This window comes from Balaenoptera physalus (assembly GCF_965194825.1).
Source record: "Balaenoptera physalus genome assembly, chromosome: 7".
Lineage (NCBI taxonomy): Eukaryota > Metazoa > Chordata > Mammalia > Artiodactyla > Balaenopteridae > Balaenoptera > Balaenoptera physalus.
The window spans coordinates 109,431,877-109,454,639 of NC_138886.1; the positions used below are offsets into that span (position 1 = coordinate 109,431,877).

General features: G+C 36.8%; 2 protein-coding genes across 2 annotated transcripts in view; both read left to right on the forward strand.

The window, feature by feature from the left end:
* LOC309664082 (uncharacterized protein) overlaps positions 1-11,225 on the forward strand; it is a 327,420-nt gene extending 316,195 nt beyond the window's left edge. Inside the window, exon 4 of the transcript XR_014265569.1 lies at positions 9,756-11,225. The gene's annotated coding sequence lies outside the window, so the exon portion shown is untranslated. The remainder of the gene's footprint in view (positions 1-9,755) is intronic.
* Positions 11,226-11,237: 12 nt separating this feature from the next.
* The window catches only part of ADAM28 (ADAM metallopeptidase domain 28), a 60,064-nt gene continuing 48,538 nt past the window's right edge, over positions 11,238-22,763 (forward strand). The window contains exons 1-2 of the mRNA XM_082468883.1: positions 11,238-13,586; positions 20,335-20,438. Coding sequence (XP_082325009.1) covers positions 13,535-13,586; positions 20,335-20,438 — 156 coding nt within the window. The 5' untranslated portion in view covers positions 11,238-13,534. The remainder of the gene's footprint in view (positions 13,587-20,334; positions 20,439-22,763) is intronic.

Genomic DNA, 22,763 nt, shown 5'->3' on the forward strand with positions numbered 1-22,763 from the left:
TTTATTAAAATGAATAGAGAATTATTAATCAAGGAACTCAAGAGCATGAATAGGACTGTTTGGGGACCCCTGACAAAGTTTTGACAGGTAAACCTGTGATGTATTTCTCTAGGTATCTGGGTCAGTGATATCACTACGACTTGTTTGCACGCATAGACAGTGTTCACCTGCAGATCAGTATTTCTCCTAATCAGCTTTTCTACTATAAATGTTCTTACTCCTTGCCACCCAGCTTCTTTCCTAGGAACAAGAAATAACAATGTAGAAACTTCAGATAACTCCTTGGGTTCTGTGGGTCATGTTTCATTCTGTTCATCCTGACCCCATTCACAAGGTTGTTCCTGATAAATACCTTTCCTATATATAGTAAGACACATGCTAAGGTTTGCACCTAACAACTCTGGTAAGTCAAGCAACCCTGGCAGTGATTCATTAGAGAACTGCATACTGGAGACATCTGAGATTGCTTCTGCAAGTCTCTGTGATCTATGAAGATAGTTCAAGACAATATTTGTACATGATGCTCTCATCTCCCATTCTGCATTCTTCTTATTCTTCCAAGTATGTTCTCCTAGAGCTGTACCTTTTTCTTTTTTTAATTTAATTTTTATTTTATATTGGAGTACAGTTGATTTACAATGTTGTGTTAGTTTCAGGTGCACAGCAAAGTGATTCAGTTTTATATATATATATATACATATATATATATGTGTGTGTATATCTATATCTATATCTATATCTATATATATATCCCCATTCCTTTTCAGATTATTTTCCCATATAGGCTATTACAGAGTATTGAGTAGAGTTCCCTGTGCTATATATTAGGCCCTTGTTGACTATCGAACGGTACCTTTTTCTTTCAAGTCCTGCCATTCGTGGTCATCTTCCAGGTGAAAAAGACTTTGGTTAATTTTTTTCTATATTCTTGTCTCGAAATTTCTCTGTGCTTCTTGTGCCACCTTGTCACCACACCACTGCTCTCTTTTCAGGCCTTCCATTGTGCCTTCCAGAATGACTGTGGCATTGTTTACAAAACCTGTGTTACTTTTGACATCGCTTCACTTCATTCATCTCTAGCAAGGATAATGTACATCTGTAGCTTTTTAGTAGACAATCCTCATTCTATTACCTCCTAGGTATGCAGGAAGCAGTGTTCAGTTTTCCTAAGTTTCCCAGCTATTGGTATCTTTCCTCTTCTACATGTGTGCAAATCTTTTTTCCTTTGAAGCTGGGCAGCACTCTATATTTGTTTAGCCTCCGAGCTACTTCTGCGTATTCATCTACAAGTTAGCACACTTTTCACAGATTTTCCTCTTTCAAACCCTAGTTTGTACCATCATCGAAGTGAGTACAGTGTTCATGTAATCTGATAAAAAAAGCTGAGCTTATCGCTCAGTTCCTCGACATTCTGTTGCATTTATCTTCCCTTTACGTCGTTCTCAGAAACAGCTTCATCCTCAACCTGTTCATCACTCTAAAATTCTCCAGTCTTGGAACATTAAAAAAAGTTTTTGATTTCTAATTTATTATATAAAATTAATAATGTTCACCTTAGAAAAATTTTAAGAGAATTTAAGTATATAAAGAACATACAACTCACCAGTAAGCCCAGGATATTGATAATTTGTAAGTTATATATCAATCTACCTCTATATCGATCTATCTATCTATCCATCTATCTCTCCATCCATCCATCCATCCATTTATTGTCTATAATATGCATGTTATCTAGCTAGCTATTTACCTATAATTCTCCCTCTCAAAACCCTCAGCCACACACTAACACACACGTACTAATATATAGGTATACATACATCACTTTTTCTACGTCTGCATGAAGTGGCAACTGAAACTCATTCTGGCCCAAACTGCTAGGCATAAACACGTGCCCTGGAACTATGGCTGTGTAGGTGAATTCCCAAAGTTGTAATGTTGAGATCCAAGCAGATTTGAGCAAGAAACACACAGTTTTAGCCTTATTGATTCTCAGAGTCTAAACAGAACACCTCTTTAACTGCCTATTGCTCTTGAATAATCATGAATAGTGTGACCAACAGCAGTGCAGCAACTATCCTGCAAGACACCCAAGTTCCATCATGTTCTGTGTACCTCCAGGGGACTTGTAGTGTCTGTAGCAGAACGATTAACTCCCTAGGCTCACATGGCCATCTGACACAGGTGTTCTTGTGCATGTTTTTTTTCATTACAGGTAGCTCTCTTTGCACATGTAAGTGTGTTTCCTTCTCATGGCTTTCTTCACCTGTTATACAGAGATTTAAAATATATGTACTTTGCAGGGGCAACATATGACTCCTAAATTGTTTTATATACCTTTTAAAAAATTATTTTAACAAGCACGCTTTTTTTTTTTTTTTGGAAACTTGAGAGCAATACTTCGTTGCCTCATTTCTGCATATATTTTTATAGACTTCAAGTTGGTTATTTTATCTATATTCAGTTTGAATGGAAAGATATCATTCTAGTTCTAGTGTTTCCTAATATACACGCTGGTGGGATTGCAACAACAGATTTATGAATCCTAATGTCCAACATGCTCCCCCAGTCCCTCACCTAGCCCCTACCCCTTACTTTTAACACATGACTTTGCTCTTATTTTATGGAGAAAGTACTTTTCATAGTGTGTATACTTCTTCACCAACCTTCAGTAATACTTTTTAGATGTTCCTTTATCTTAACAATTTATAATCCAGAACCTTAGTTTAATCCATTTGTAAACCCTCACATAAATGATCAATTAATATTTGACAAAGGAGCCAAGAATACTCAATGGAGAAAAGATAGCCTCTGCAATAAATGGTTTTGAGAAAACTGGATAATAACACACAGAAGAATGCAGTTGGACCCCTATCTTATACTGTACACAAAAAATAACTCAAAATGGATTAAAGACTTAACCATAGACCTGAAATCACAAAACTCCTAGAATAAAACATAGGAAAAAATATCCTTGACAATGGTTCTGGCAATGATTGTTTGGATTTGATGCCAAAAGCAAAAGCAACAAAAACAAAAATAAACAAGTAAGACTACATCAAACTAAAAAAATTAAAAATAATAAAACAACAAAAAAATCAAAACTGCACAACAGGTAAACAATTGACAAAATGAAAAGGCAACCTACAGAATGAGAGAAAATATTTGCAAATTATATATCTGGTAAGGGGTTAATAACCAAAGTATATAGGAACTTATACAACTCAATAACAAAAAAATACAATCCAATTTAAAAATGGGCAAAGACCTGAAAAAACATTTTTTCAAAGAAGACATACAGATGGTCAACAGGTACATGAAATGATGTTCAATATAACTAATCATCAGGGAAATGCAGAACAAAACTACAATGAGATATCACCTCACGCCTGTTAGAATGGCCATCGTCAAAAAAACAATCGATAGAACGTGCTGGTGACAATGTGGAGAAAAGGCAACCCTTGTGCACTATTGGTGAGAATGTTAATTGGTGCAGCAACTAAAGAAAACAGTATGATGATCCCTCAAGAAATTAAAAATAGAGCTACCATATGATCCAGAAATCCGACTTGTAGGTATTTATCAAAAACAATTGAAATCAAGATCTCGAAGAGATGTCTGTACTCCCCTGTTCAGTGCAGCATTATTCACAATAGCCAAGATATGGAAACAATGTAATGTCCATTGATGGATGAGTGGATTAAAAAATTTATATATGCATACAATGGAATATTATTCAAGCTTAAAAAAGAAGAAAATCCTACCATTTATGATAACATAGATGGACCAGGAGAAGGTTATGCTAAATGAAATAATCTAGACATGGAAAGACAAATACAGAATGATCTCATTTATATGTGGAATCTAAAATCATCAAATTCATAGAAGCAGAGAGTAGAATGGTGGTTACCAGGGGCTGGGGGGGAAGGGAAATGGGGAATTTATGGTTAAAGGGTACAAAATTTCAGTTTTGTGTGGTAAATAAGTTCTAGAAATCTACTGTACAGAACAGTGCCTAGATCTAACAATACTGTATTGTATACCTAAAATTTATTAAGAGGGTAGATCTTATGTTAAGTGTTTTTACCACACAAAATAATAATAATAGTAGTAATAAACAATAATTTACAAAGGAGGTGGGAGGAAACTTTAGGAGGACTTGGATATATCTATGGCCTTGATAGTGGTGACGGCTTCACAGGTGTATACTTATCCCCAGACACATCAACTTGTATACTTTGAATACGTACAGCCTTTTACATGTCAATTATACCTCAATAAAGTGGTTTAAAAAAAAGTCTGCTGATTTAAATGTTAATCTCATCAAAAAACCTTCATAGAAAGATCCAGAATAATATTTGAACAAATATCTGGGTATCATGGCTCAGCCAAGTTGCCACATAATATTAACCATCACATATTTATAAGTTAAATTCTAAATCTTAATTTCTTCAAACTCCTCTCAGTTCCTTGGCATTCAGTTGCATTTATCTTTTCTCTTCTTAAGCCACTCTCAGAAATGGTTTTATTCTTTTTTTTTTTTTTTAAGGAAAGTTTCATTCTTTTTTTTTTTAAATTTTATTTATTTTTGGCTGCGTTGGGTCTTCGTTGCTGCATGCAGGCTTTCTCTAGTTGCGGCGAGTGGGGGGCTACTCTTCGTTGCGGTGCACGGGCTTCTCACTGCAGTGGCTTCTTGTGTTGTGGAGCATGGGCTCTAGGCGCACGGGCTTCAGTAGTTGTGGCACGTGGGCTCCATAGTTGTGGCTCGCGGGCTCTAGAGTGCAGGCTCAGTAGTTGTGGCACACGGGCTTAGTTGCTCTGCGGCATGTGGGGTCTTCCCGGACCAGGGCTCGAACCCGTGACCCCTGCATTGGCAGGCAGATTCTTAACCACTGCGCCATCAGGGAAGTCCATGGCTCTATTCTTTTTTTTTTTTTTTTTTTTCACACACACACACTGTATTTTATTTTTACAAGAGATAAGCAGACTGACACCAAGCATTGTACATGGATGACCACAACAAAAGCAACAATGATTGCAACTACCAAACATGAAACACACTCATACTATGTCATAATATTGACATTCAGTCCAGTAATCCTCCACTGTAACAGCTCCTTTACTTTGCAGTGAAAATTGATTTGTATATTCTTTGCATGGCTCTATTCTTGACCTATTAAGAAGATCTGCTCAACACAAAATTAATTTAATTTATGAATAATTGAATGGTTTTCATTCATACATATAGTGCATAAATGATCACACATTAATAAGAGCACGGGTTAGCAGCTTTGCTTGGTTAAGTCCAGAGAGAAATCAGAAAGGATCACCCAGTCCTATATTCTTATTCTATCAAGCTTACAGAGCACTTCTTATCAACCCAGAGCATGTGACACAGAAGTAGAGTTTGTAGAATGACTAAGTTACAAATAAATAAATTTGTTGAATGTGACTCCTGGAACAATGTTCTTCTATACAGTTTGTATAAAAGTAAGGACAATGCCTTCAGCTTCAAGGTTTTTGTTGGTCCTGGTTTTCATGATCCCACCAGGTCAAAAGATGAACAATTGGGTCTGAGAACCTACTCAAAAAACATTTACTCAGAACTTGCAATCAGCATCTTGCTTTCACTTCCTGTTGTGAAAGTTCAGGTGTTTAAAGTTCATTTTAATTAACCTGTCACAGCTTTGGGCATTATTACTCATGTGGGTATCCCTTCCTTTGTACAGTGGGCCCAAGATTTCTAATCCTGAGTTGATCCTCTTTGTCTGGCAAAGGATCTCTTGGAGAGCCCTCTTTGATATGCAAATATAGGGCTAGCAGGAACACATTTTTCTAGGATTAGAGAATTAGTGTATAACCAGTTCTTTTTTTTTCTTTTTTCAATGATGAAATAGCTGCAATGTGGAGTACATCTCTGTGGAGGGAGTGACAATTTAAATAAAAAGCCCTGGGCTTTCTGGAAGGAAAGAGTCAAATCCCAATCTATATGCCCAGTGTATGATTAATTTTCTATGTTAACTTGGCTAGACCACAGTACTAAGATATTTGGTCAAACAATATCCTGTTCCTGTTAAGATATTTTTGCAGATGACATTAACATTTAAATCAGTAGACTTCAGCAAAGGAGATTATCCACCTTAATATGTATAGGCCTCATCCAATTAGTTGAAGGCTTTAATAGAAAAAAGAATGACCTCCCCTGAGAAAGAGGGCATTCTGCCAGTAGCCTGCCTTCAGACTTGAGCTGCAATCCTAACTCTTCTGGGTTTCCAGCCTGCTAGCATACCCTGCAGATTTTGGACTCGCCAGCCTCCACAATTGTGTAAGGCAACTCAGGGAATACTTCAGGATATGAGGACCAAAGACAGAGACCTCTGAATTAAATAGCATGTGGGAAAAGGGAATTTAAGATGGAGAACAGGCTTTAGACAAGGCCTTAAGTTTGATTGAGAAGAGTTGATTTGAAGCAATACGCAGCTGCCACTTCCTTTACATCTAGCTATCCTTCCATGAACAAGAAATGTGAACAATAGCTAATGAAGTCAATGTGAACTAAGAACCTTAGTGCCTTATTTGGAGCACCATCACTATCCAGGGAGGGTTCAGAGCCTGTAAAAATACTTCTATATTATGGACCAGTTTTTCCATCCAGTGACAAAACAGTTGCAATAATAGACCAATCAGAATCCAGTTCTCTGTCTCTGCTTAATATCTTGAAAAGGCATGACGTACTTTCAACTATGTAAATCTGTAAGAGTTTTGAATGATTTGGGGAATGGAAGGGTGTATACAGAGAATTATAATGGGTTTCCTGTTAAGTGTGTAATGGGGGCTGAAGTAGGTTACTAAAAACTTTTCTAAAGTTAAAATATATATCAGAATTTTATGTTAATAGATAAAAGAATTTTTGCTCCAATTTTTTAATGTTTAATTTAAATTCATCCATTTAAAAAACATTAACAAATATTTATTGGGCACTTTTTCTAAAACATGCACAGTTCTAAGTGTTAGAGCTAACTTATTGAACCATTACTTGCTTCATGGAATTTACATTCAAGGGGATGAGAGAAAGGCTTTCAAAATGAATAAATAAACACACAAATACATAATGTAGAATGTTGGTGTGTAATAAGTGCAATGGAGAAAAATAAAACAGAAAGTGTATGAGTTGTGCTAGAGAAAAGAAAAATGGAAATTTCTGATTAAGTTACATCTCATTGAGAAGGCAATCTTTGACCAAATACTTGAACTAATCATTCAGGTACATATCTGAGGGAAGAGTATTTCAGGCAGAAGGAAGAGTCACAGCGAATGCTGAGGCAAGCCTGTGCCTGATTATTCAAGAAATATGGAGTAATCCAGTGTGGCTTGATTAGAGTGAGCAAGAAGATGAGCTCAGACCAGAAGGGACTGAGGGGTGAGTGCCGAGTGTCAGAGTACAGGTCCTGTACAGCCTTGAAAGTCATTGTAATGGATGGAGTTGAGTCTAATTAGGATGGTGAAGATTTTTCAGTCAGTCTGGATTTTCAAGTGTAGGAAGACCATGAGGGGACGACCATAAGAAAACTTTCTCTACCTTTGATTGTAAATAAGAGGAATGAGATTTCCCTATGGGAGTTTAAATGTGAAATCAACACATAATGAATCAAAACAGATATAAGCAGAATGCCTCCCTGGTCCCTTTGGAAAGGATTACTGTTTGATTAGGGAATCTTATCCATAAAAATAGAGTAGGGAGGGGAATTTGTAGTTAGGCCAATCCAGGCCCTCTTTTTTTTTTTTGCCATATCAAAGCACACATATTATTGGATCTTAATTTTAGTTTTTATACCAGATGAAGGGTAGGGGAGAGTGTAGGTCAGCAATGGAGCACAGAAAAACTAGAAGAATCACAGATATAAAGATGGACAATGTTTATTCTCATTCCACCTGGAAGACAGAGTGTTCTGACAGCTCTATCTGCTTGTTAAGTACATCAGATTATGCAAATGATGCATCAGTTTGACTGGACTCAATAAATCTCTGTGATTAGCTACTGCTTTTTAATTTAGATATTGTATGATGAGAGGAAAGGTCACTTCATGTTACAAAGAGCCTAATGCAATGTATCAAGTCTTAAATAATAGCTAGTAATTCAGGGTGATTCAGTGTGAGAGGAGTTATTGGCTGATTATAACAGTAAAACTTAAGCAAGAAAGTAAAATCTTATGTAAATATAGTACCTGAAAGGAGATAACAAAAACCTCTTGGCTTTCGTATGTAAAAATGTATTTACAGAGCTTAAAAGCCAATAGCTTTCTTTCTTTGTGTTACACTATCTACTTACCACAGGTGGGAACATAATAAGTTAGAAGAGGAAACCTTAAGGCTTTACCTTTGTTCTGGTTTTAAAAGACTAACAGCTCTTTTCTCTCTTTTCTTCTAAGACTCAGCTGCTCATGGCTTGTAGATCAGGGGCTCTACATGTTTTTTGAGTGATTCTCCTTCAAATCATTAAATCAGTGTGCAAACATATATTCATTAGCTACTATTTTCTAAGCACTATGTTGGGGTCTTGAGGGTGCAATGATGACTAATATGTATCCTCAAGGAGAGCTCAGTTTAGGGGAGAATAGGTCTGTCTATAGTTTTGGAAAATATTTTGATTTTTGTGTTTACTTTATGTAATTTTTAAATTATAAAAATAATAGCAACCACTACTTAAAAATTAAGAAATACAGAAAGAAAAGAGGTAAAAACACTCATCTTGCCAGCACATACAGAAACACCTCCCTAAATATTTGGGAATTTTTTTGCTTTTTTTTTTACTCCAAATAGGTTTCTGAAATTTTTATGTAGTTGTGATCATTTTGTATATAAATTTGTGGCTTCAGTTTTATTCCAATATTATAATGTTAAGATTTCCCATAATATTAAATTTCATTGTAAGTGGCTTAATATTTCATTGAGTAGGTATGTAGTTGACTATATGCCCATCTTTTTATTTTTGGATATTTAGTTTTAGTTTTATTCCTTATAGATAATGTAATTAACATCTTGTTGCATAAAACCCATTTTATATTTCAGACAATTTTCTTAGAGTGATTCTCAGTGGTTGAATTACTTGTTTAAAATAGAAAATATTTTAAAATCTTGAATTTGATGACCACTCTGTCTTCCTTTAAACTCTAAGTTTGTATTTTTGTTTGTTCTGTTATAGAGATGTGATCCAATAAATTTTCAACATGTGTATAGTACGTGTATAGAGCAGGCAGAAGGAATGCATTCAGCCGTGTTAACGCCTGAGTTCCTTATGTTCTACAACACATCCTTTAATAGCGTCTCTGGAAGCTATTTAATTTACTCAGTGCGAGCTCTGTGTAGTTCATTTCTGGGCACAGGGAAAAACAAAGGTGGTGCCTCAGTATTCACTGACCCTGTAGTGTGTCTTTGGGTTGAAGGAATGGTACCTCTCTGTTCCAGAAGCAATTTTGTAAGAGCATAGCAGTGTAGGAATGTTTTAATTAAATAAAAACATATTGAAGAAAGATCCTACACCCAGTGGTCCCAAGATTTGTCACACATGCTCAGAAAAGATCAATACTGGGACTTCTCTGGGGGTCCAGTGGTTAAGACTCCACACTTCTGCTGCAGGAGGTGCAGGTTCGATCCCTGGTCAGGGAACTATGATCCCGCAAGCCAGAGCGGCCAAAAAAAAAAAAAAAGAAAAGATCAATATCAAGTCTTTGATAATTCAATGACACTTCCTTCTCTAGGTTCTAGGTTGTGGTGAAGATGATTCATGTTACTACAAAGCAACTGGCACATTCTAATCACACAGTAAGCATTTGCTCCTTTCTCTCTTCCTGCTAAGAAGACTTTGCATCCCCTTGGTCTGAGTGGCATCAGGTAGGTGGTGACTGAATCATCTTTTTCTCCCAGTTCCAATACTAACACCATTTGGTCTTTTTTCTATGTGATGTCCTTTGAACTAATCCGAATGGAAAGCAGAAAGAATAGTGAGAATTCTGGGCTGAAAAGAGATTTTTGTGAAGTTCTTTTGAGGAAAAATACAGTCTTCCATGTGTGCTATTCCCCTTTGCCCTTAGTGAATAGGGACAGAGCTATAATGGTCCTGGGAGGTGAAACAGTGACAGTAAGATCTTCTTGGAGCTTCAGTGAGAACCCATCTTGGGCAGAGTTCAAGACTTGATCTCTCATTCATATGATTTGATGATTCTAAATAATTACTGTTGAAGAAATTTTGAAAGCCTTGAATGACATAAACATACAGAGAACACAGCAGAACGATTATATTTATTAAATCTGATACAATCTATGAGTCTTAGTAACCTACCCATAATTGGGTCCTTTTTTTCCCATGATCCCACTCTCGGTTTTAGGTCCATCTACTCCTAAGAGGTAAAGATAAGGTGTTTTAAACCTTGATCACCTCCCCTACCCATTTATCTATGTCTGTTTCTCCAGAAGTTTCTTTTTTGAGGCGTGCAGCAGGGAGGAAAATAAGAAGGAGGGGTATCCTATTGTGGTACAGATACTCTGCTCCAAGAAACACTTCCCAAAGCATCAATGAAAAGGCAGAGCTCAAGACCAGATCCTCCTGGATACATTGATCCTCATTGTCTGTCTCCTGCTTGGTGCTGTGGGGTCCTTTCACTATCAGTCTTTCCCAGCCAGCATCCCTAAAGGATTTCCTTTTTCTGATAATCATCTCCCAGTGAACTGTGGCCCTGAAGGATGGAGTAGGATCTGAGTAACTCCAACGCTACCAAAAAACAATCCTTCATAAGCTACACACTGCTGGAGTCCCTGCAAAAACTCCCTTAATACATCTGGACCTCAGTTTCTGCATATGTAACTTGGAGTTGTTGATACCTACATCGAAAAATTTTAATAGGAACTAGCGACATCACATACAATGCACTTCAAATGGCATCAGGCATCTATTAAAGGGAAGGGGCTTTACAAGTGTCTTATACATTACAATGCATAGGAACTACACAATCTGGAACACCAGTTCAAAGTGGTAATGTTCTTACCTGTGTCCGGATCAGATTTCATTCCTATTTTTAATCAAATGATTCAAATGGATCATCTTGTTAGAATCCTCTTTTTAGGTGACATTTAACTAAGAGAAATTTGTGTAGAATAGAGGATAAAGTGAACATTTTACAAACGCTTTTCAAATGTATATTATCATCTGATCCTTATAAAGTCCAGTGAAGTAGAATGCTGGAAGTTATTTGCTACATGACTTTGGAACTTAACTTTGCCCGTAATCAAGATTTAAGAGAAAGTTATATTCCCAGTGTAATAAAGCAAGTGGCAGAGTAAGAACTTGAACCTGTATTTTCCCACTCAAGATCCTGTGCTGATATCACAACATCTTCCCATTCCCCCAGGCACTCTTTGCTCCAAAAACACCAAAACATTACCAGCCATAAACTAATGTGTTATGTTATGTGGCATCCTCCTAATTTCTTCTCACAGTTGGTTCTTCATTGATCTCATTGTTCTTGCCGCCAGGAAGCCTTCCTTGCCCTGCTAGGATTTCGGCATAGAGGTCACCTCTGACCTCTGACCTCTATGCCTAAATCTATCATAGCACTAAACACAAGGTACTGTGATATACGGACAGTACTCACTTTGCACAACTTCATGGTAACCGTTCTTGCCTATCTGCCTCGCCAGACTGTAAGCATCTCAAAGGAAATGATTGTGTTTTCAGCCATGACCTCAGTGTCCTACGCATAAGATACTAATGAATGTGTACAGAATTAATGGAGAAAAACCATGTAATCATTTAAAAACAGATGTATTCTTTCTGTTCCCTGAAAGAAACAAACCAGTAGAACTTGGATGGAAGAGACAAGACACCTGTGAGATTCCCAGTCCTGATGGCTGAAATGTTCAATAACTAGATTAAAAAATTCCCTTATGCTTGTTGGCCAATATGTGTATTATCATTTAGAGATATCCCTTTTCATTGCAATCACTAGTGTAAGAATGTGCTTCAGAATCCATAAAATGATGCATAATTTTAGTGGACCACGAATGGGTTTTGTAATAATACTTCAGGGTTTTTTAGTAGGAATTGTATATTTATTTCTCAACAGAAATATAACTGGGTGTATAAATCAGCTCCATAAGTAGGAAGCATTAGAGTCTGTGAGTAGCAGATCAGACAACACCAGGTCCAAATTCCACTCCTACCACTTACTAGCTAGGTAACTTTGGGCAAGCTGCTTACTCTTTTTATTCTATAAAATGAGGAAAACTGAGTCTTAATCTTCTGAATTTTTTATCTTTTTAAACCCCAGTTTTTTTCATATACAAAATATGGGTAAGATGATATTTATCACACAGGAGTATCATAAGAATCAGTATGATAATAAGTATAAAGGACCTGGAAATTAGTAAGCAGCTCTAATTAATATTAGCTATTTAATTAGCTATACTGTGTGATATCTGGGCATGCCAACTTAGACTCACTACCACCTGTGACAACTCCTGAAATTTTCCTGGAAATTACATTTTTTGAGTCTTAAAGGCTTCCCCCAACCCCTTTCTCTTGGTTGTTATTGATGATACGAATACCCTTGGGGAGCTGAAAAACCTTGAGCTTATAGAGTCCTACATTCTTATTTCATGATAGTTCAAGCTCCCTGAGATCACCACTGTGGAAGAACAGGCTAAGGATACAAAATAATTGGAAAAGAGAATTTTATATAATAATGGGATTGGATCAGAAATTGCTTCACTGAACCACACGTATATGTGAGAGGATAACCTTCTCAATAAATTTTTGCCAACATAGCAAATACATATATAAGTACATATACATGTATTTATTTATTTTGCTTTTTATGTTTTAAATTTTTATTTATTCATTTTTTTATTGAGGTATAGTTGATTTACAGTGTTGTGTTAGTTTCAGGGGTCCACAAAGTGATTCAGCTACATATATATATATATATACTTTTATATATACATGTATATATGTGTATATATATATATTTACAAATATATATATACTTTTTCAGATTCTTTTCCCTTAGAGGTCATTACAAAATACTGAGTATAGTTCCCTGTGTTATACAGTAGGTCCTTGCTGGTTATCTATTTTATATATAGTAGTGTGTACATACACATATATTTATTATACACATAATAAACACACACATTTATCAAGCTACATTGAAGCCACTATTGCAGTGGCTTATTGGAATATAGTATTTTATTGGAAATGTACTACTTCTGAGTGGGGAATATGGGGAAGAAAGAAAGAGAAACAATAGCGTAGGATCAAGGGACCTTAGAGCCAGACTGCGGCCAGAACTTCCGCCTGCTGTGCCATTGTCACAGGACCATAGCTCTGAGGTTGTGCAACACCTTTAGTAAACACTTCCTGAAGCAGAGACAAGAATGAGCCCTGAGGTTTCATTCTGTCTCACTTGAGAGGAAGGTTCAGACCCAGCAGCGCACGTCTGCTTGAGACAGAAGGACAGACACCAGGCTCCTGGGATCCCCCAGCATGTGGCGAGGGCTTCTTTTGACGACCACTTTCCTCCTTTCTCCACCTCCGGGTAGGTGTTTAACTCCTTTTCAGGTTCTGTTAAATACCCAGGGAACTGCCTGCTTTTCATCTCCCAGTATTTTTTTTTTAACCAATTTTACTACCCAGTTGAGCTGGTTTAATTTGTTGTTTTGGGGGGCTCTGACTGATTTAAACACTCAGTGTAAAGGAGAGGCAAGCAGACTTCTTGAATCAATATTTACACATCTGATCTGAGAACACTTAGAAATCAAAGGGGAAATTTCATTCAGCATCATTTAAACAATGAATGTGATCTTTGCATCAAAGAATGGAAGGCACCAAAATCAACCCTGTCAGTTTTTAGAGCAGTTAAGATGAGGCAGATTTGACTGGTTATTGCGATACAGAAGGCTTCAGAAAGTATCTGTTATTATTATTGAGGCCAGTTTGATTTGTCCTATTCCTTTCGATCACATTTTTATATTTAGTCCTTTCATTATTGGTGATGATAAATATGACGAATTAGAAATAAGTAGTGGACCCATTTCATGTTTATAAAACACTGTGATATTACTTGATCAAAACAATGTTGCCGTTGAACTTATGTTGATCATTCACTTCCATTTTGCTGGTTAGATCAAACATTTGTCGACTGAAAAAAAAAAAAAGCACAATGTGAGAGTTGTGAGTGAAGTTTTATTTGGGGCAAAATGAGGACTATAGCCTGCGAGACAACCTCTCAGATAACTCTGAGGAACTGTTCAGAAGAAGTAGGGCAGGGAGATCGGTATTATGTGTTTTGTTGAAGGGGGAACCATGGAATCAAGCACACATTTTGGCAGGAGGTTGCTGCTAGTCACGGTGAGCGGATGTCTCCATTAATAATTTTAGAGCTTTTCTAGATATCAGAAAATGCAAGAAATTGGGTTCACAACATCTTCTCCTAAAAGTATCTAATTATCTGAAGGTCTGTTCTGCCAGTTTTCCCCAGAGTACAGAGTGTCTCATTTCTGATCTTTGTCGGCCCTGAACTCCTGTTTCAGGCTGTGTGTTGAAGGTCAACTACTGCAGTGGCCAGTGACTTCATTCTTGAAGTGCCATATGGCGAGCAGCAATTTTTAGTTTAAGGATTCAAAAGTAGAGTAATATTACTTCCTAATAATCAATTATATCTAGCATGTCTCTCCATCTCTGATGAATTCTCCAATTAGATTTTGGTTAAATTAGATTGGCTAACACATTTCCTTTGTTTATTTCTACTTCGAGAGCTTATTGAAGTCAGCACGTTAGCTTCAGTGCGTGAGACTCCTTCCCTGCTAAACCTTTTCCGGGCTTTAGAATGTTTGCCGGGACCTAGAAATGGTAACAAATTATCAACAAGAAGGATGGGGTTAGGTAGGGAAATATTCTCCTACCCCTTTTGCCCACACAGTACTTTGTCACTAAAAGCGACTTTCCTTTTATGCTGGTTTCTGATTTGTTTTTCAGACTTGGGAAAGTTTTACTTAATATCTTTTGGTATAGAACTGTGCCAGGAATTTAAATTATTGACTTAAAATTCCTATTTTTTGAGTCAAAGTTAATAGAAATCTTCTTTCCCTACATTCTCCAAAAGTAGGATCACTGAACACTCTCTGGGACACTTTGCTTGGTTGAAACGTAAGAATTGTTTGTGTACTAGCCATACACAACAGCATAAAGATCAAGCTGGATCTGTTAACAGAATAACATAGCTACCAGTGGGGTCCACCCACATTATAGTCTTTTCGGTGAATTTGGGCATACCAACTGATTCTGTTCTCCTGTCTTTGCATTCACATCATTTGCCCCAAGAGACAAAACAGTTTTAGAGGTTGTGTCTCAAAGTGTGACATCTCTGAATACTTGGTGAGAGGGGACAGAGGTTCTGAAGTGGCTTTTGTGAGGACGGGGAGACGAACAGAAAGCTGCCTTCCCTTATCTTCCATCTGGAACAGAAAGCTGCCCCCTCTTTTTTATTTTCCATCGTGTATTTTCAAGAATGTCTCCATGAATCCGCCTGCCAATTCAGGGGACACAGGTTCGAGCCCTGGCCCGGTAGATTCCACATGCCGCAGAGCAACTAAGCCCGTGAGCCACAACTACTGAGCCCACGTGCCACAACTACTGAAGCCCACGCGCCTAGAGCCCGTGCTCCACAACAAGAGAAGCCACGGCAATAAGGCCACGCACCCCAACGAAGAGTAGCCCCTGCTCACCACAACTAGAAAAAGCCCGCGTGCAGCAACCAAGACCCAATGCAGCCAAAAAAAAAAAAAAAGGAATGTCTCCATGGTCACTGAAATAACTCTGAAATGAAATACCCACTGAAATGTAAGGCATAAAGCAATTTCCATTTTCCCATCTCCTCATTTTTTTGTTTCTCTGCCCCCATCATCCAGAGAATAAGTATGTGCCCCTCCAACCATGACTTCTGCCCAGTTCTTACATACACAAAATTTAAAAATGAGGTCAAATCAGGCCAACTGTTTGTAATGAGCTTTACAATCCCCTGAGAAAAATAACTGATAAGATTTCATTGTAGGAAAGGGAAAAAAATTTAAAGAATGTGACAGGTGCTTGGGGGTGAAGAAGTAAGGAGAAATTTCTTTACTTCAGCAGAATATCCAGGGGGTACAGTACTTTTTGAAATTATTTTATTTCAAATTGCAATTTCTTCCTGTCTTCATAAGCTCACTGGAAGACCCCAAAGAGTATACGTAATTCAATCTTTATAGCCAAAGTGATAGACGTAATTAGGATGTGTTTTTTCCCTTAGTGTTTGTACTCACTTTCACTGCATGAAGTTTAAAATCACCAGATAGTTTGATGGGGTACAGAGAATCCCAGAACTTAAAAGTCCATGTCATTGCATAAACCCTGATTCAGGGCTTAACATCATGTGTTTAGTTTGAAAAGACATTGCTTTCAACAGTTTGGAACAGATTTGAAGAAAAATGGAAATATCAGTATTATGTACAAAGGGGCTAAACTCTAAAATGGCTCCAAACACATTAAAATATAAAGTAGCCATCCAGACTAATGTCTGGTATATTAATCTTGTCAACAAGATTTAACTTTTCTAAAGACAGAGGGAGGAAGGCAGAGAGAGAAAGAGAGATAGAGGAAGGAAGAAAGAGAAAGAAAGAAAGAAAACGGTTGGAAGGAAGGATGAAGGGAGGGAGGAAAGAAGGAGAGAAGTTTCCAGATTAAAAGAGAGTAAAGAGACATGAAAACTAGATAAAATACCTGACCCTAGAGTGGACCCTGCACTGGAATGGGGAAAATGCTATAAAGGATATTATTTGGTCAATTGACAAAACTGGAATACAGATGGTAGATTAGATAAAAGTACTGGCTCAGTGTTAAATTTCTTAAATTTGAGAGCTGTGCTATGGTTGTGTAAGAGAATATTCTTATACTTAGGAAATACTCAAGTTTGTAGGGGTAAAGAACCATGATGTATGTAGTGTAACTCATCCTCAAATGGTTAGAAAAAATTGTGTGTATGTATATTTATATACATATGTATGTGTATATACACATATGTATATATGTGAGGGACTGAGAATATTCAAAATCTCAGTGACAACAACCTCAAAATATTGGTGGCTTACAAGAATACTTTATTTGTCACTCATGAACATGTTGGCAAAAGGGTAAATCTGTGAATTAGGTAAATCTGGGTGAAGGATGTAAAGACATTATTTGTACTATTCCTATGCTTGCAATTCTTGTATACATTTGAAATTATGGCCAAATAAAAAGTGTTTAAAAGTACCCCCCCTCCAAAGATTTAACTTTTCTAAAACTAATAAACAGTGAAAATAATTATCTAACCCAAAGCCAAATAACAGTTTTCTTTTTCTTGATCCGGTTTTGCTAGTCAAAACTAATCCATCCTGTGAGTTCTGTGGGAGGGAGAAAAGCAAGTATTAAAATGAATTAGTAGAAACATATTGTGTTTCATCTCAGCTTTGTGTAATCCCTGGATGACAGTTAGTTGTGTTTGTTCCACAGGCCTCAAAATAATTAGTCTGCTGTTATTCAGCTGGGAGGAGACTGCACCATCACACTTTAGGATGAATGAGCCAAACAACACTTAGGTCTATTGCCCCTCTTTAACTGCTGTATAGTTTGTTGTATCTCAAATCTCATTCTTTCAGGGCCTTCTTGGTTTCAGAAGAAGAAGGTCATTAAGGGAAATTCTATCTGTTATCTTTAGAGAATGTACCCTGTTGCAAGAATGTGAAAAGCTCGAAATCTGTTCACTTCAAACTGAAGAAAGTGAGAGGTTGCTGGAGGCCTTTTCAAAAATATTCTGGTTTAGTTTATTCATTGATTGTTTTGGTTGCCATTTGGAAGTGCTTGGCCATCAAAGAGTTGGAAAGAAATTTCTCCACTGATTTACAAGTTTAGACTCCATATTTCATAGTCAATTGGGAAACATTAGCATTTAGATACTAACTAGAGGCATGGAGATCAATGTGTATATCAGAGAAAACTTGTGTTGGTTGGATTGGCCTGTCCCCTTCTCACCACTTCTGATGGGGAACATGTGAGTGTTATCCCTTTCTGCTTTTATAAAAAGAATTAGTTGGGTAGTTATTATTTTATGAACTGAGGGCAGCTTGGACTAATATTTCCCATCAGAATAATGTGTGTTTCATGCAGCATTTTTAGAAGAGTTACTCTGGTTGCAATGTTGGTGAATATATGGCTTCATCAGCTCCATATTAATGGGACTAATTGCATTGATTGAACACAGTCCTACAGACAGCATGCGGGTGCCTTATGGTGTACTTAGAGAGCAACAGGAGACTGTACGGAATTGTGTTGCTACCATCAGTTAATTTCTGGCAAGAGTAATTTTCTTACTCTTGGCATCCTATTATTTTGAAATAATTATGATAATTAGGACAATTTTCACTCGATGGAAAGAAAATGACTGATTTACTGTTCCTTTAGGCTTTGGAACCTCGCTTATTGTTTTAAAACTAACGTTATTATTTTCCTCTACCAAAAATTAATTAAATAGAAATAAAAGATGCCCAGTGATTAGCTCTATAACAGCAAGAAGTGACTGAGGGAACTTGTGATGTAATTCTTGAAGTGTGACTGTGTAATGAGACATTTTATCACAAGGTTCTGATTAGAACATTATTGAAATGATCATCACCTATTCAAAGAGATCACTGGAGATTCTGTATTTATTTGCATAAAATTGTAGACTACTTGAATTGTTCTTCAAGATCATTTAATCTGCCCCCTCTTTTCACAATTAAAAAACCCAAACTAAACCCAGAGTTAATGTAGTCTAGTGTTGATGCCATGGCTTTAAGTGTTTTTGAATTATTTTTAACAGTAAATCTTGAGCCAGTGAAAGAAACGCCATTTCATCACTTTAACACTCAATTTTTGACCCAGTGAGCTTTTAGCAAATTTAATCACTTTTTCTATTCTTCAAAGTTAGATGCAAATGGCTCTTGAATGGTCAGATGAATGAAAGCCATCCTAAAATGATAAAAGAAAATCGATATCACTAGGAATTTTGAAAAGTTTCTACTTTAGTTTCTGAAGAAACTTTGAAAAAATAAGCATTTATTCTCTGGGGCATCACTGGGATAAGTGTACATTCATGCAAGGTGACTAATGAAAAATACTGTTTTATTTGCTAAAAGATCAACCCCAGTCACATAAATTTATATTACCATAGAATTTAGGTCTGCCTATTTTAATGAGCTAGAATTACCCTCTAGTCATTTAAAGCCTTTCCAGTTCCAGTTAGGAAACTGCTGGGTTGGGGCCATACTGTGGATCCCTGTTCCCCTGTACCTACATTCTCTGTGGATCTGCAGCCCCTTAACCTCTAAAGAGCTGCTCTGTTGACATTTCCTCAGGCACTTCTTTATACAGAGCAGGGACTGGACCATGTGGGCAAATAAAAAAGAAAATAGAAAATTCAGCGTCAGCTTTGGGAAAACTGAATTTCTCTAAAAAAAGTAACTTCTAGAAACAACATTGAAATGAGAATTCAAGATGCCAATAGTAGGTTGAATCTTTCCAATTCTCTTTCAATATAACTGCAGGTCCAGAAGTTTTCTTTCCAAGCCAGTCCTAGTGTTCTAATTGTCTGCTTCTCCAAGTTTCATATTTTTCATGTTTTGTATTCAAAAAATGAAGGTATGTCTGTACTGCAAAAGTCAGCCCATTCTATGGAGCTGATATTGGAGCCTTTTCTTACTGATTTCGTTTCTTTCATTAGTGTAAAGTATTGCTGTTGGAAAACCCAAGAAAAATATATTAGAATCTGAAATGGCATCCATTAGTTATTTCATTTTTATGACACTGTGTAGTTTCAGAACGCTTCAACTTGATTATTCTGACACTGATTAGCTTCTTAGAGGATTAGTTTGGCTTCTGTTCTCCTGTCCTGGCTTTTGCCTGTACTGTTTGCTACCTTCCCCTAGGGGACACAAAGTGGTAAAGAGAAGCGGGAAAATTCCAAAGAAATATGTTCACTAAGCTGAGAAACACCGGTAAACTTTCAGTGGGAAAACATCTGAAGATATAGATTAAAGATGTGAGAGGAAGAGTGGGTTTCTGATTTTGTTTATCTTTTCTGGTGTCTGCACTTTTATAACTCTCTCACATAACTCAGTTAAAGCCACTGCGTGTGGCATCATTCATCAGAAACACAATCAAGGTAACCACTACCGAACAGCCTATGTTAGTTCTGCTTAGCTGAATCTTCTCTAACTTTTTTTTTTTTTGCTCAGTAAATTCTATAAAAGAACTCCCTGGAGTGAAAAACTATGAAGTGGTTTATCCCAGAAGACTTCATCCACTACATAAAAGAGAGGTCAAGGATCCAGGTCAACAGGTACAGCCTTTGATTTAATAAAGAATTTTGAATACACGCATACACACACACACACACACACACACACACACACACATACATATATATATATTTATATATACACACACACATATGCATATATATAACTATATTTAATATGTAGATATATATATATATATATTTTTGTATATATACATACACACATTTGTGTATGTTTTTTAACCTATCTTATCTTTCTTAATCTTCACGATAACCCAACATTCTATTATTAGCTTTATTTTGATTTTAGAGTTCTGGCAGTTGAAGTAAACTAACTGTCCAAGGTCACACAGAGGGTAAACTTTAATTATTTATGGTAATTTATAACTTATTCTGTTACTTCTAAAGAATTTGATGCAACTTCTTTTATCTATCTCTTTATATATCTCTATCTATCTATCATCTATACATACACACATACAAACAAAACCGTGAACACTAAAATTGAAGTAAAAAATAAAATATTGTGGGTGAATAAATGCATATATGTGTAGTAAATTAGGATTAATTACTGTAATTGAACATAAAATTTACCTCTGTTTTTTCAAAAAAGTCAGCTATTAAAGTTTGTAGAATTCTTACCACTTGACAAAACACACATTCTCAGTCAAAAGAGGAAAGCTAAAACATGATGATTCATTCCACAGCAATTTTCTAATTACCTACACCTGGAAGTCTTCTGCTGGGAACCAGGAAAATACAAATAAATGAGACATAAATGACAACTTTTACATCTACCTATTGTAAGATGAAACTCACTGGAAGCTCATATTCCCCAACTGGACAAAGTTTCTCACAAATTATTTTTTCTAAAGCAAACACATGTATAGCAACAGAACCCAGAGTAGACTCTGTTTCCCAAAATAATTGTCTCTCAACAAAACGTTTCTGCTAAATTTATATAGGACCCATATGCATTGGATTCCCTGTCAATATGGCTTTCTTCAAATGCTTTCTGGCAGTCTCTTAAAAATGCCAGCTACATTTTTCACTGAATATTTTGAGGTGAAAGCCAAGTTCCTAGAAATTAACTTTGTGGTTTCTGTGTTGAGACTCTTGGTCTTCCTTGTGCAAATAATTGATTAGCAATTACTTGAAACATTTAGAATTTAGAGTGCATGGGACAGAGGGGATCTCTGTATCTACACAGATCTCAGTCTGGATTGATCACTTCTCAAGGCAGTGAAGAGGAAGACTCTTGTACTTATTATTATACCACTGTGCCCTCTGCTGGACCAGAGAACTAAAGCACCAACATTACCTGTCAGGTATGCCAAGAACATGGCCCATCTTTCTGACTTCATCACACCTGGCCACATTACTTAAGATTTGAGCTAGAATGAAGTAATCCTCTGAAAAATTTTCTGGAGGAGGCACTAACAGCCAAGGCAGAATCTTAAAGATTTGATTCATGATTGTATCCTTGATTGTATTTTACATACATGGCATAAGGAGACCTGAAGAAGCGTTTGTTGAATAAGTGAGCAAATGAGTAGGTAAACAAATAGACAAATGAATGAGTGTAAGTGGAATACATTTCCTATAAACCTGCATAGATGTATAGTCAACACATTCTCAGTCAAGGTCCCTGATGTTGAAACTTACATTCTAAAGGTGGTCACTATTCTTCCTAGGATTCAGTCTTCAGATCACATGCTTCCTTCGAGGCCAAAATCATCTTGCTGTTGGTCCATGCCTTAAAACAGAATATCTGGCATCACAATGCTTCCCCTATTGGGAACAATGTGAGGCCTTAGCTAGGTCCACCAGGGCTTTCAGAGACCTCAGATTAGTGTATGTTATATCACAATAGTTGGGCTACAGGGTTTCCTTTGTGTACAGGCATCATGTTGACTTTACAGTTCCGTTTCCATCTCAGAACCATACAGGAATCTAACCGTCCCAATCCACCTACTAGACCTTACCCATGGTGTTTCCTGGAGGAAATTTTTATTTATATGTCCCTGTGCCCAGCTAATCTTACTCAGTGGGCTCCAAATCATTTCCTTCTAGTGGAAGCTCTCCAAATCAAGGTGCCTATTTCCTCTCCCAACCCATAGCTCAGAACCTAGATAGAATACAAATAAGACACACTTCTTATTAGCAGGCATTGTTCTCCACCATGAGCTTCTGCTTGAGAAGTACAGTTATAACATTACCCAGTACACCCACTTTCGTATAGTCTCTGGTTTTCTTCTTTGCTGTTTTCTTTCATCCATACCCTCTATGGTAGTATTGGCTAAAACTCCCATTACCCAATTATCTTTTCTGAAACAACCTCCAAATAATATTTTATCTGAAAATCTA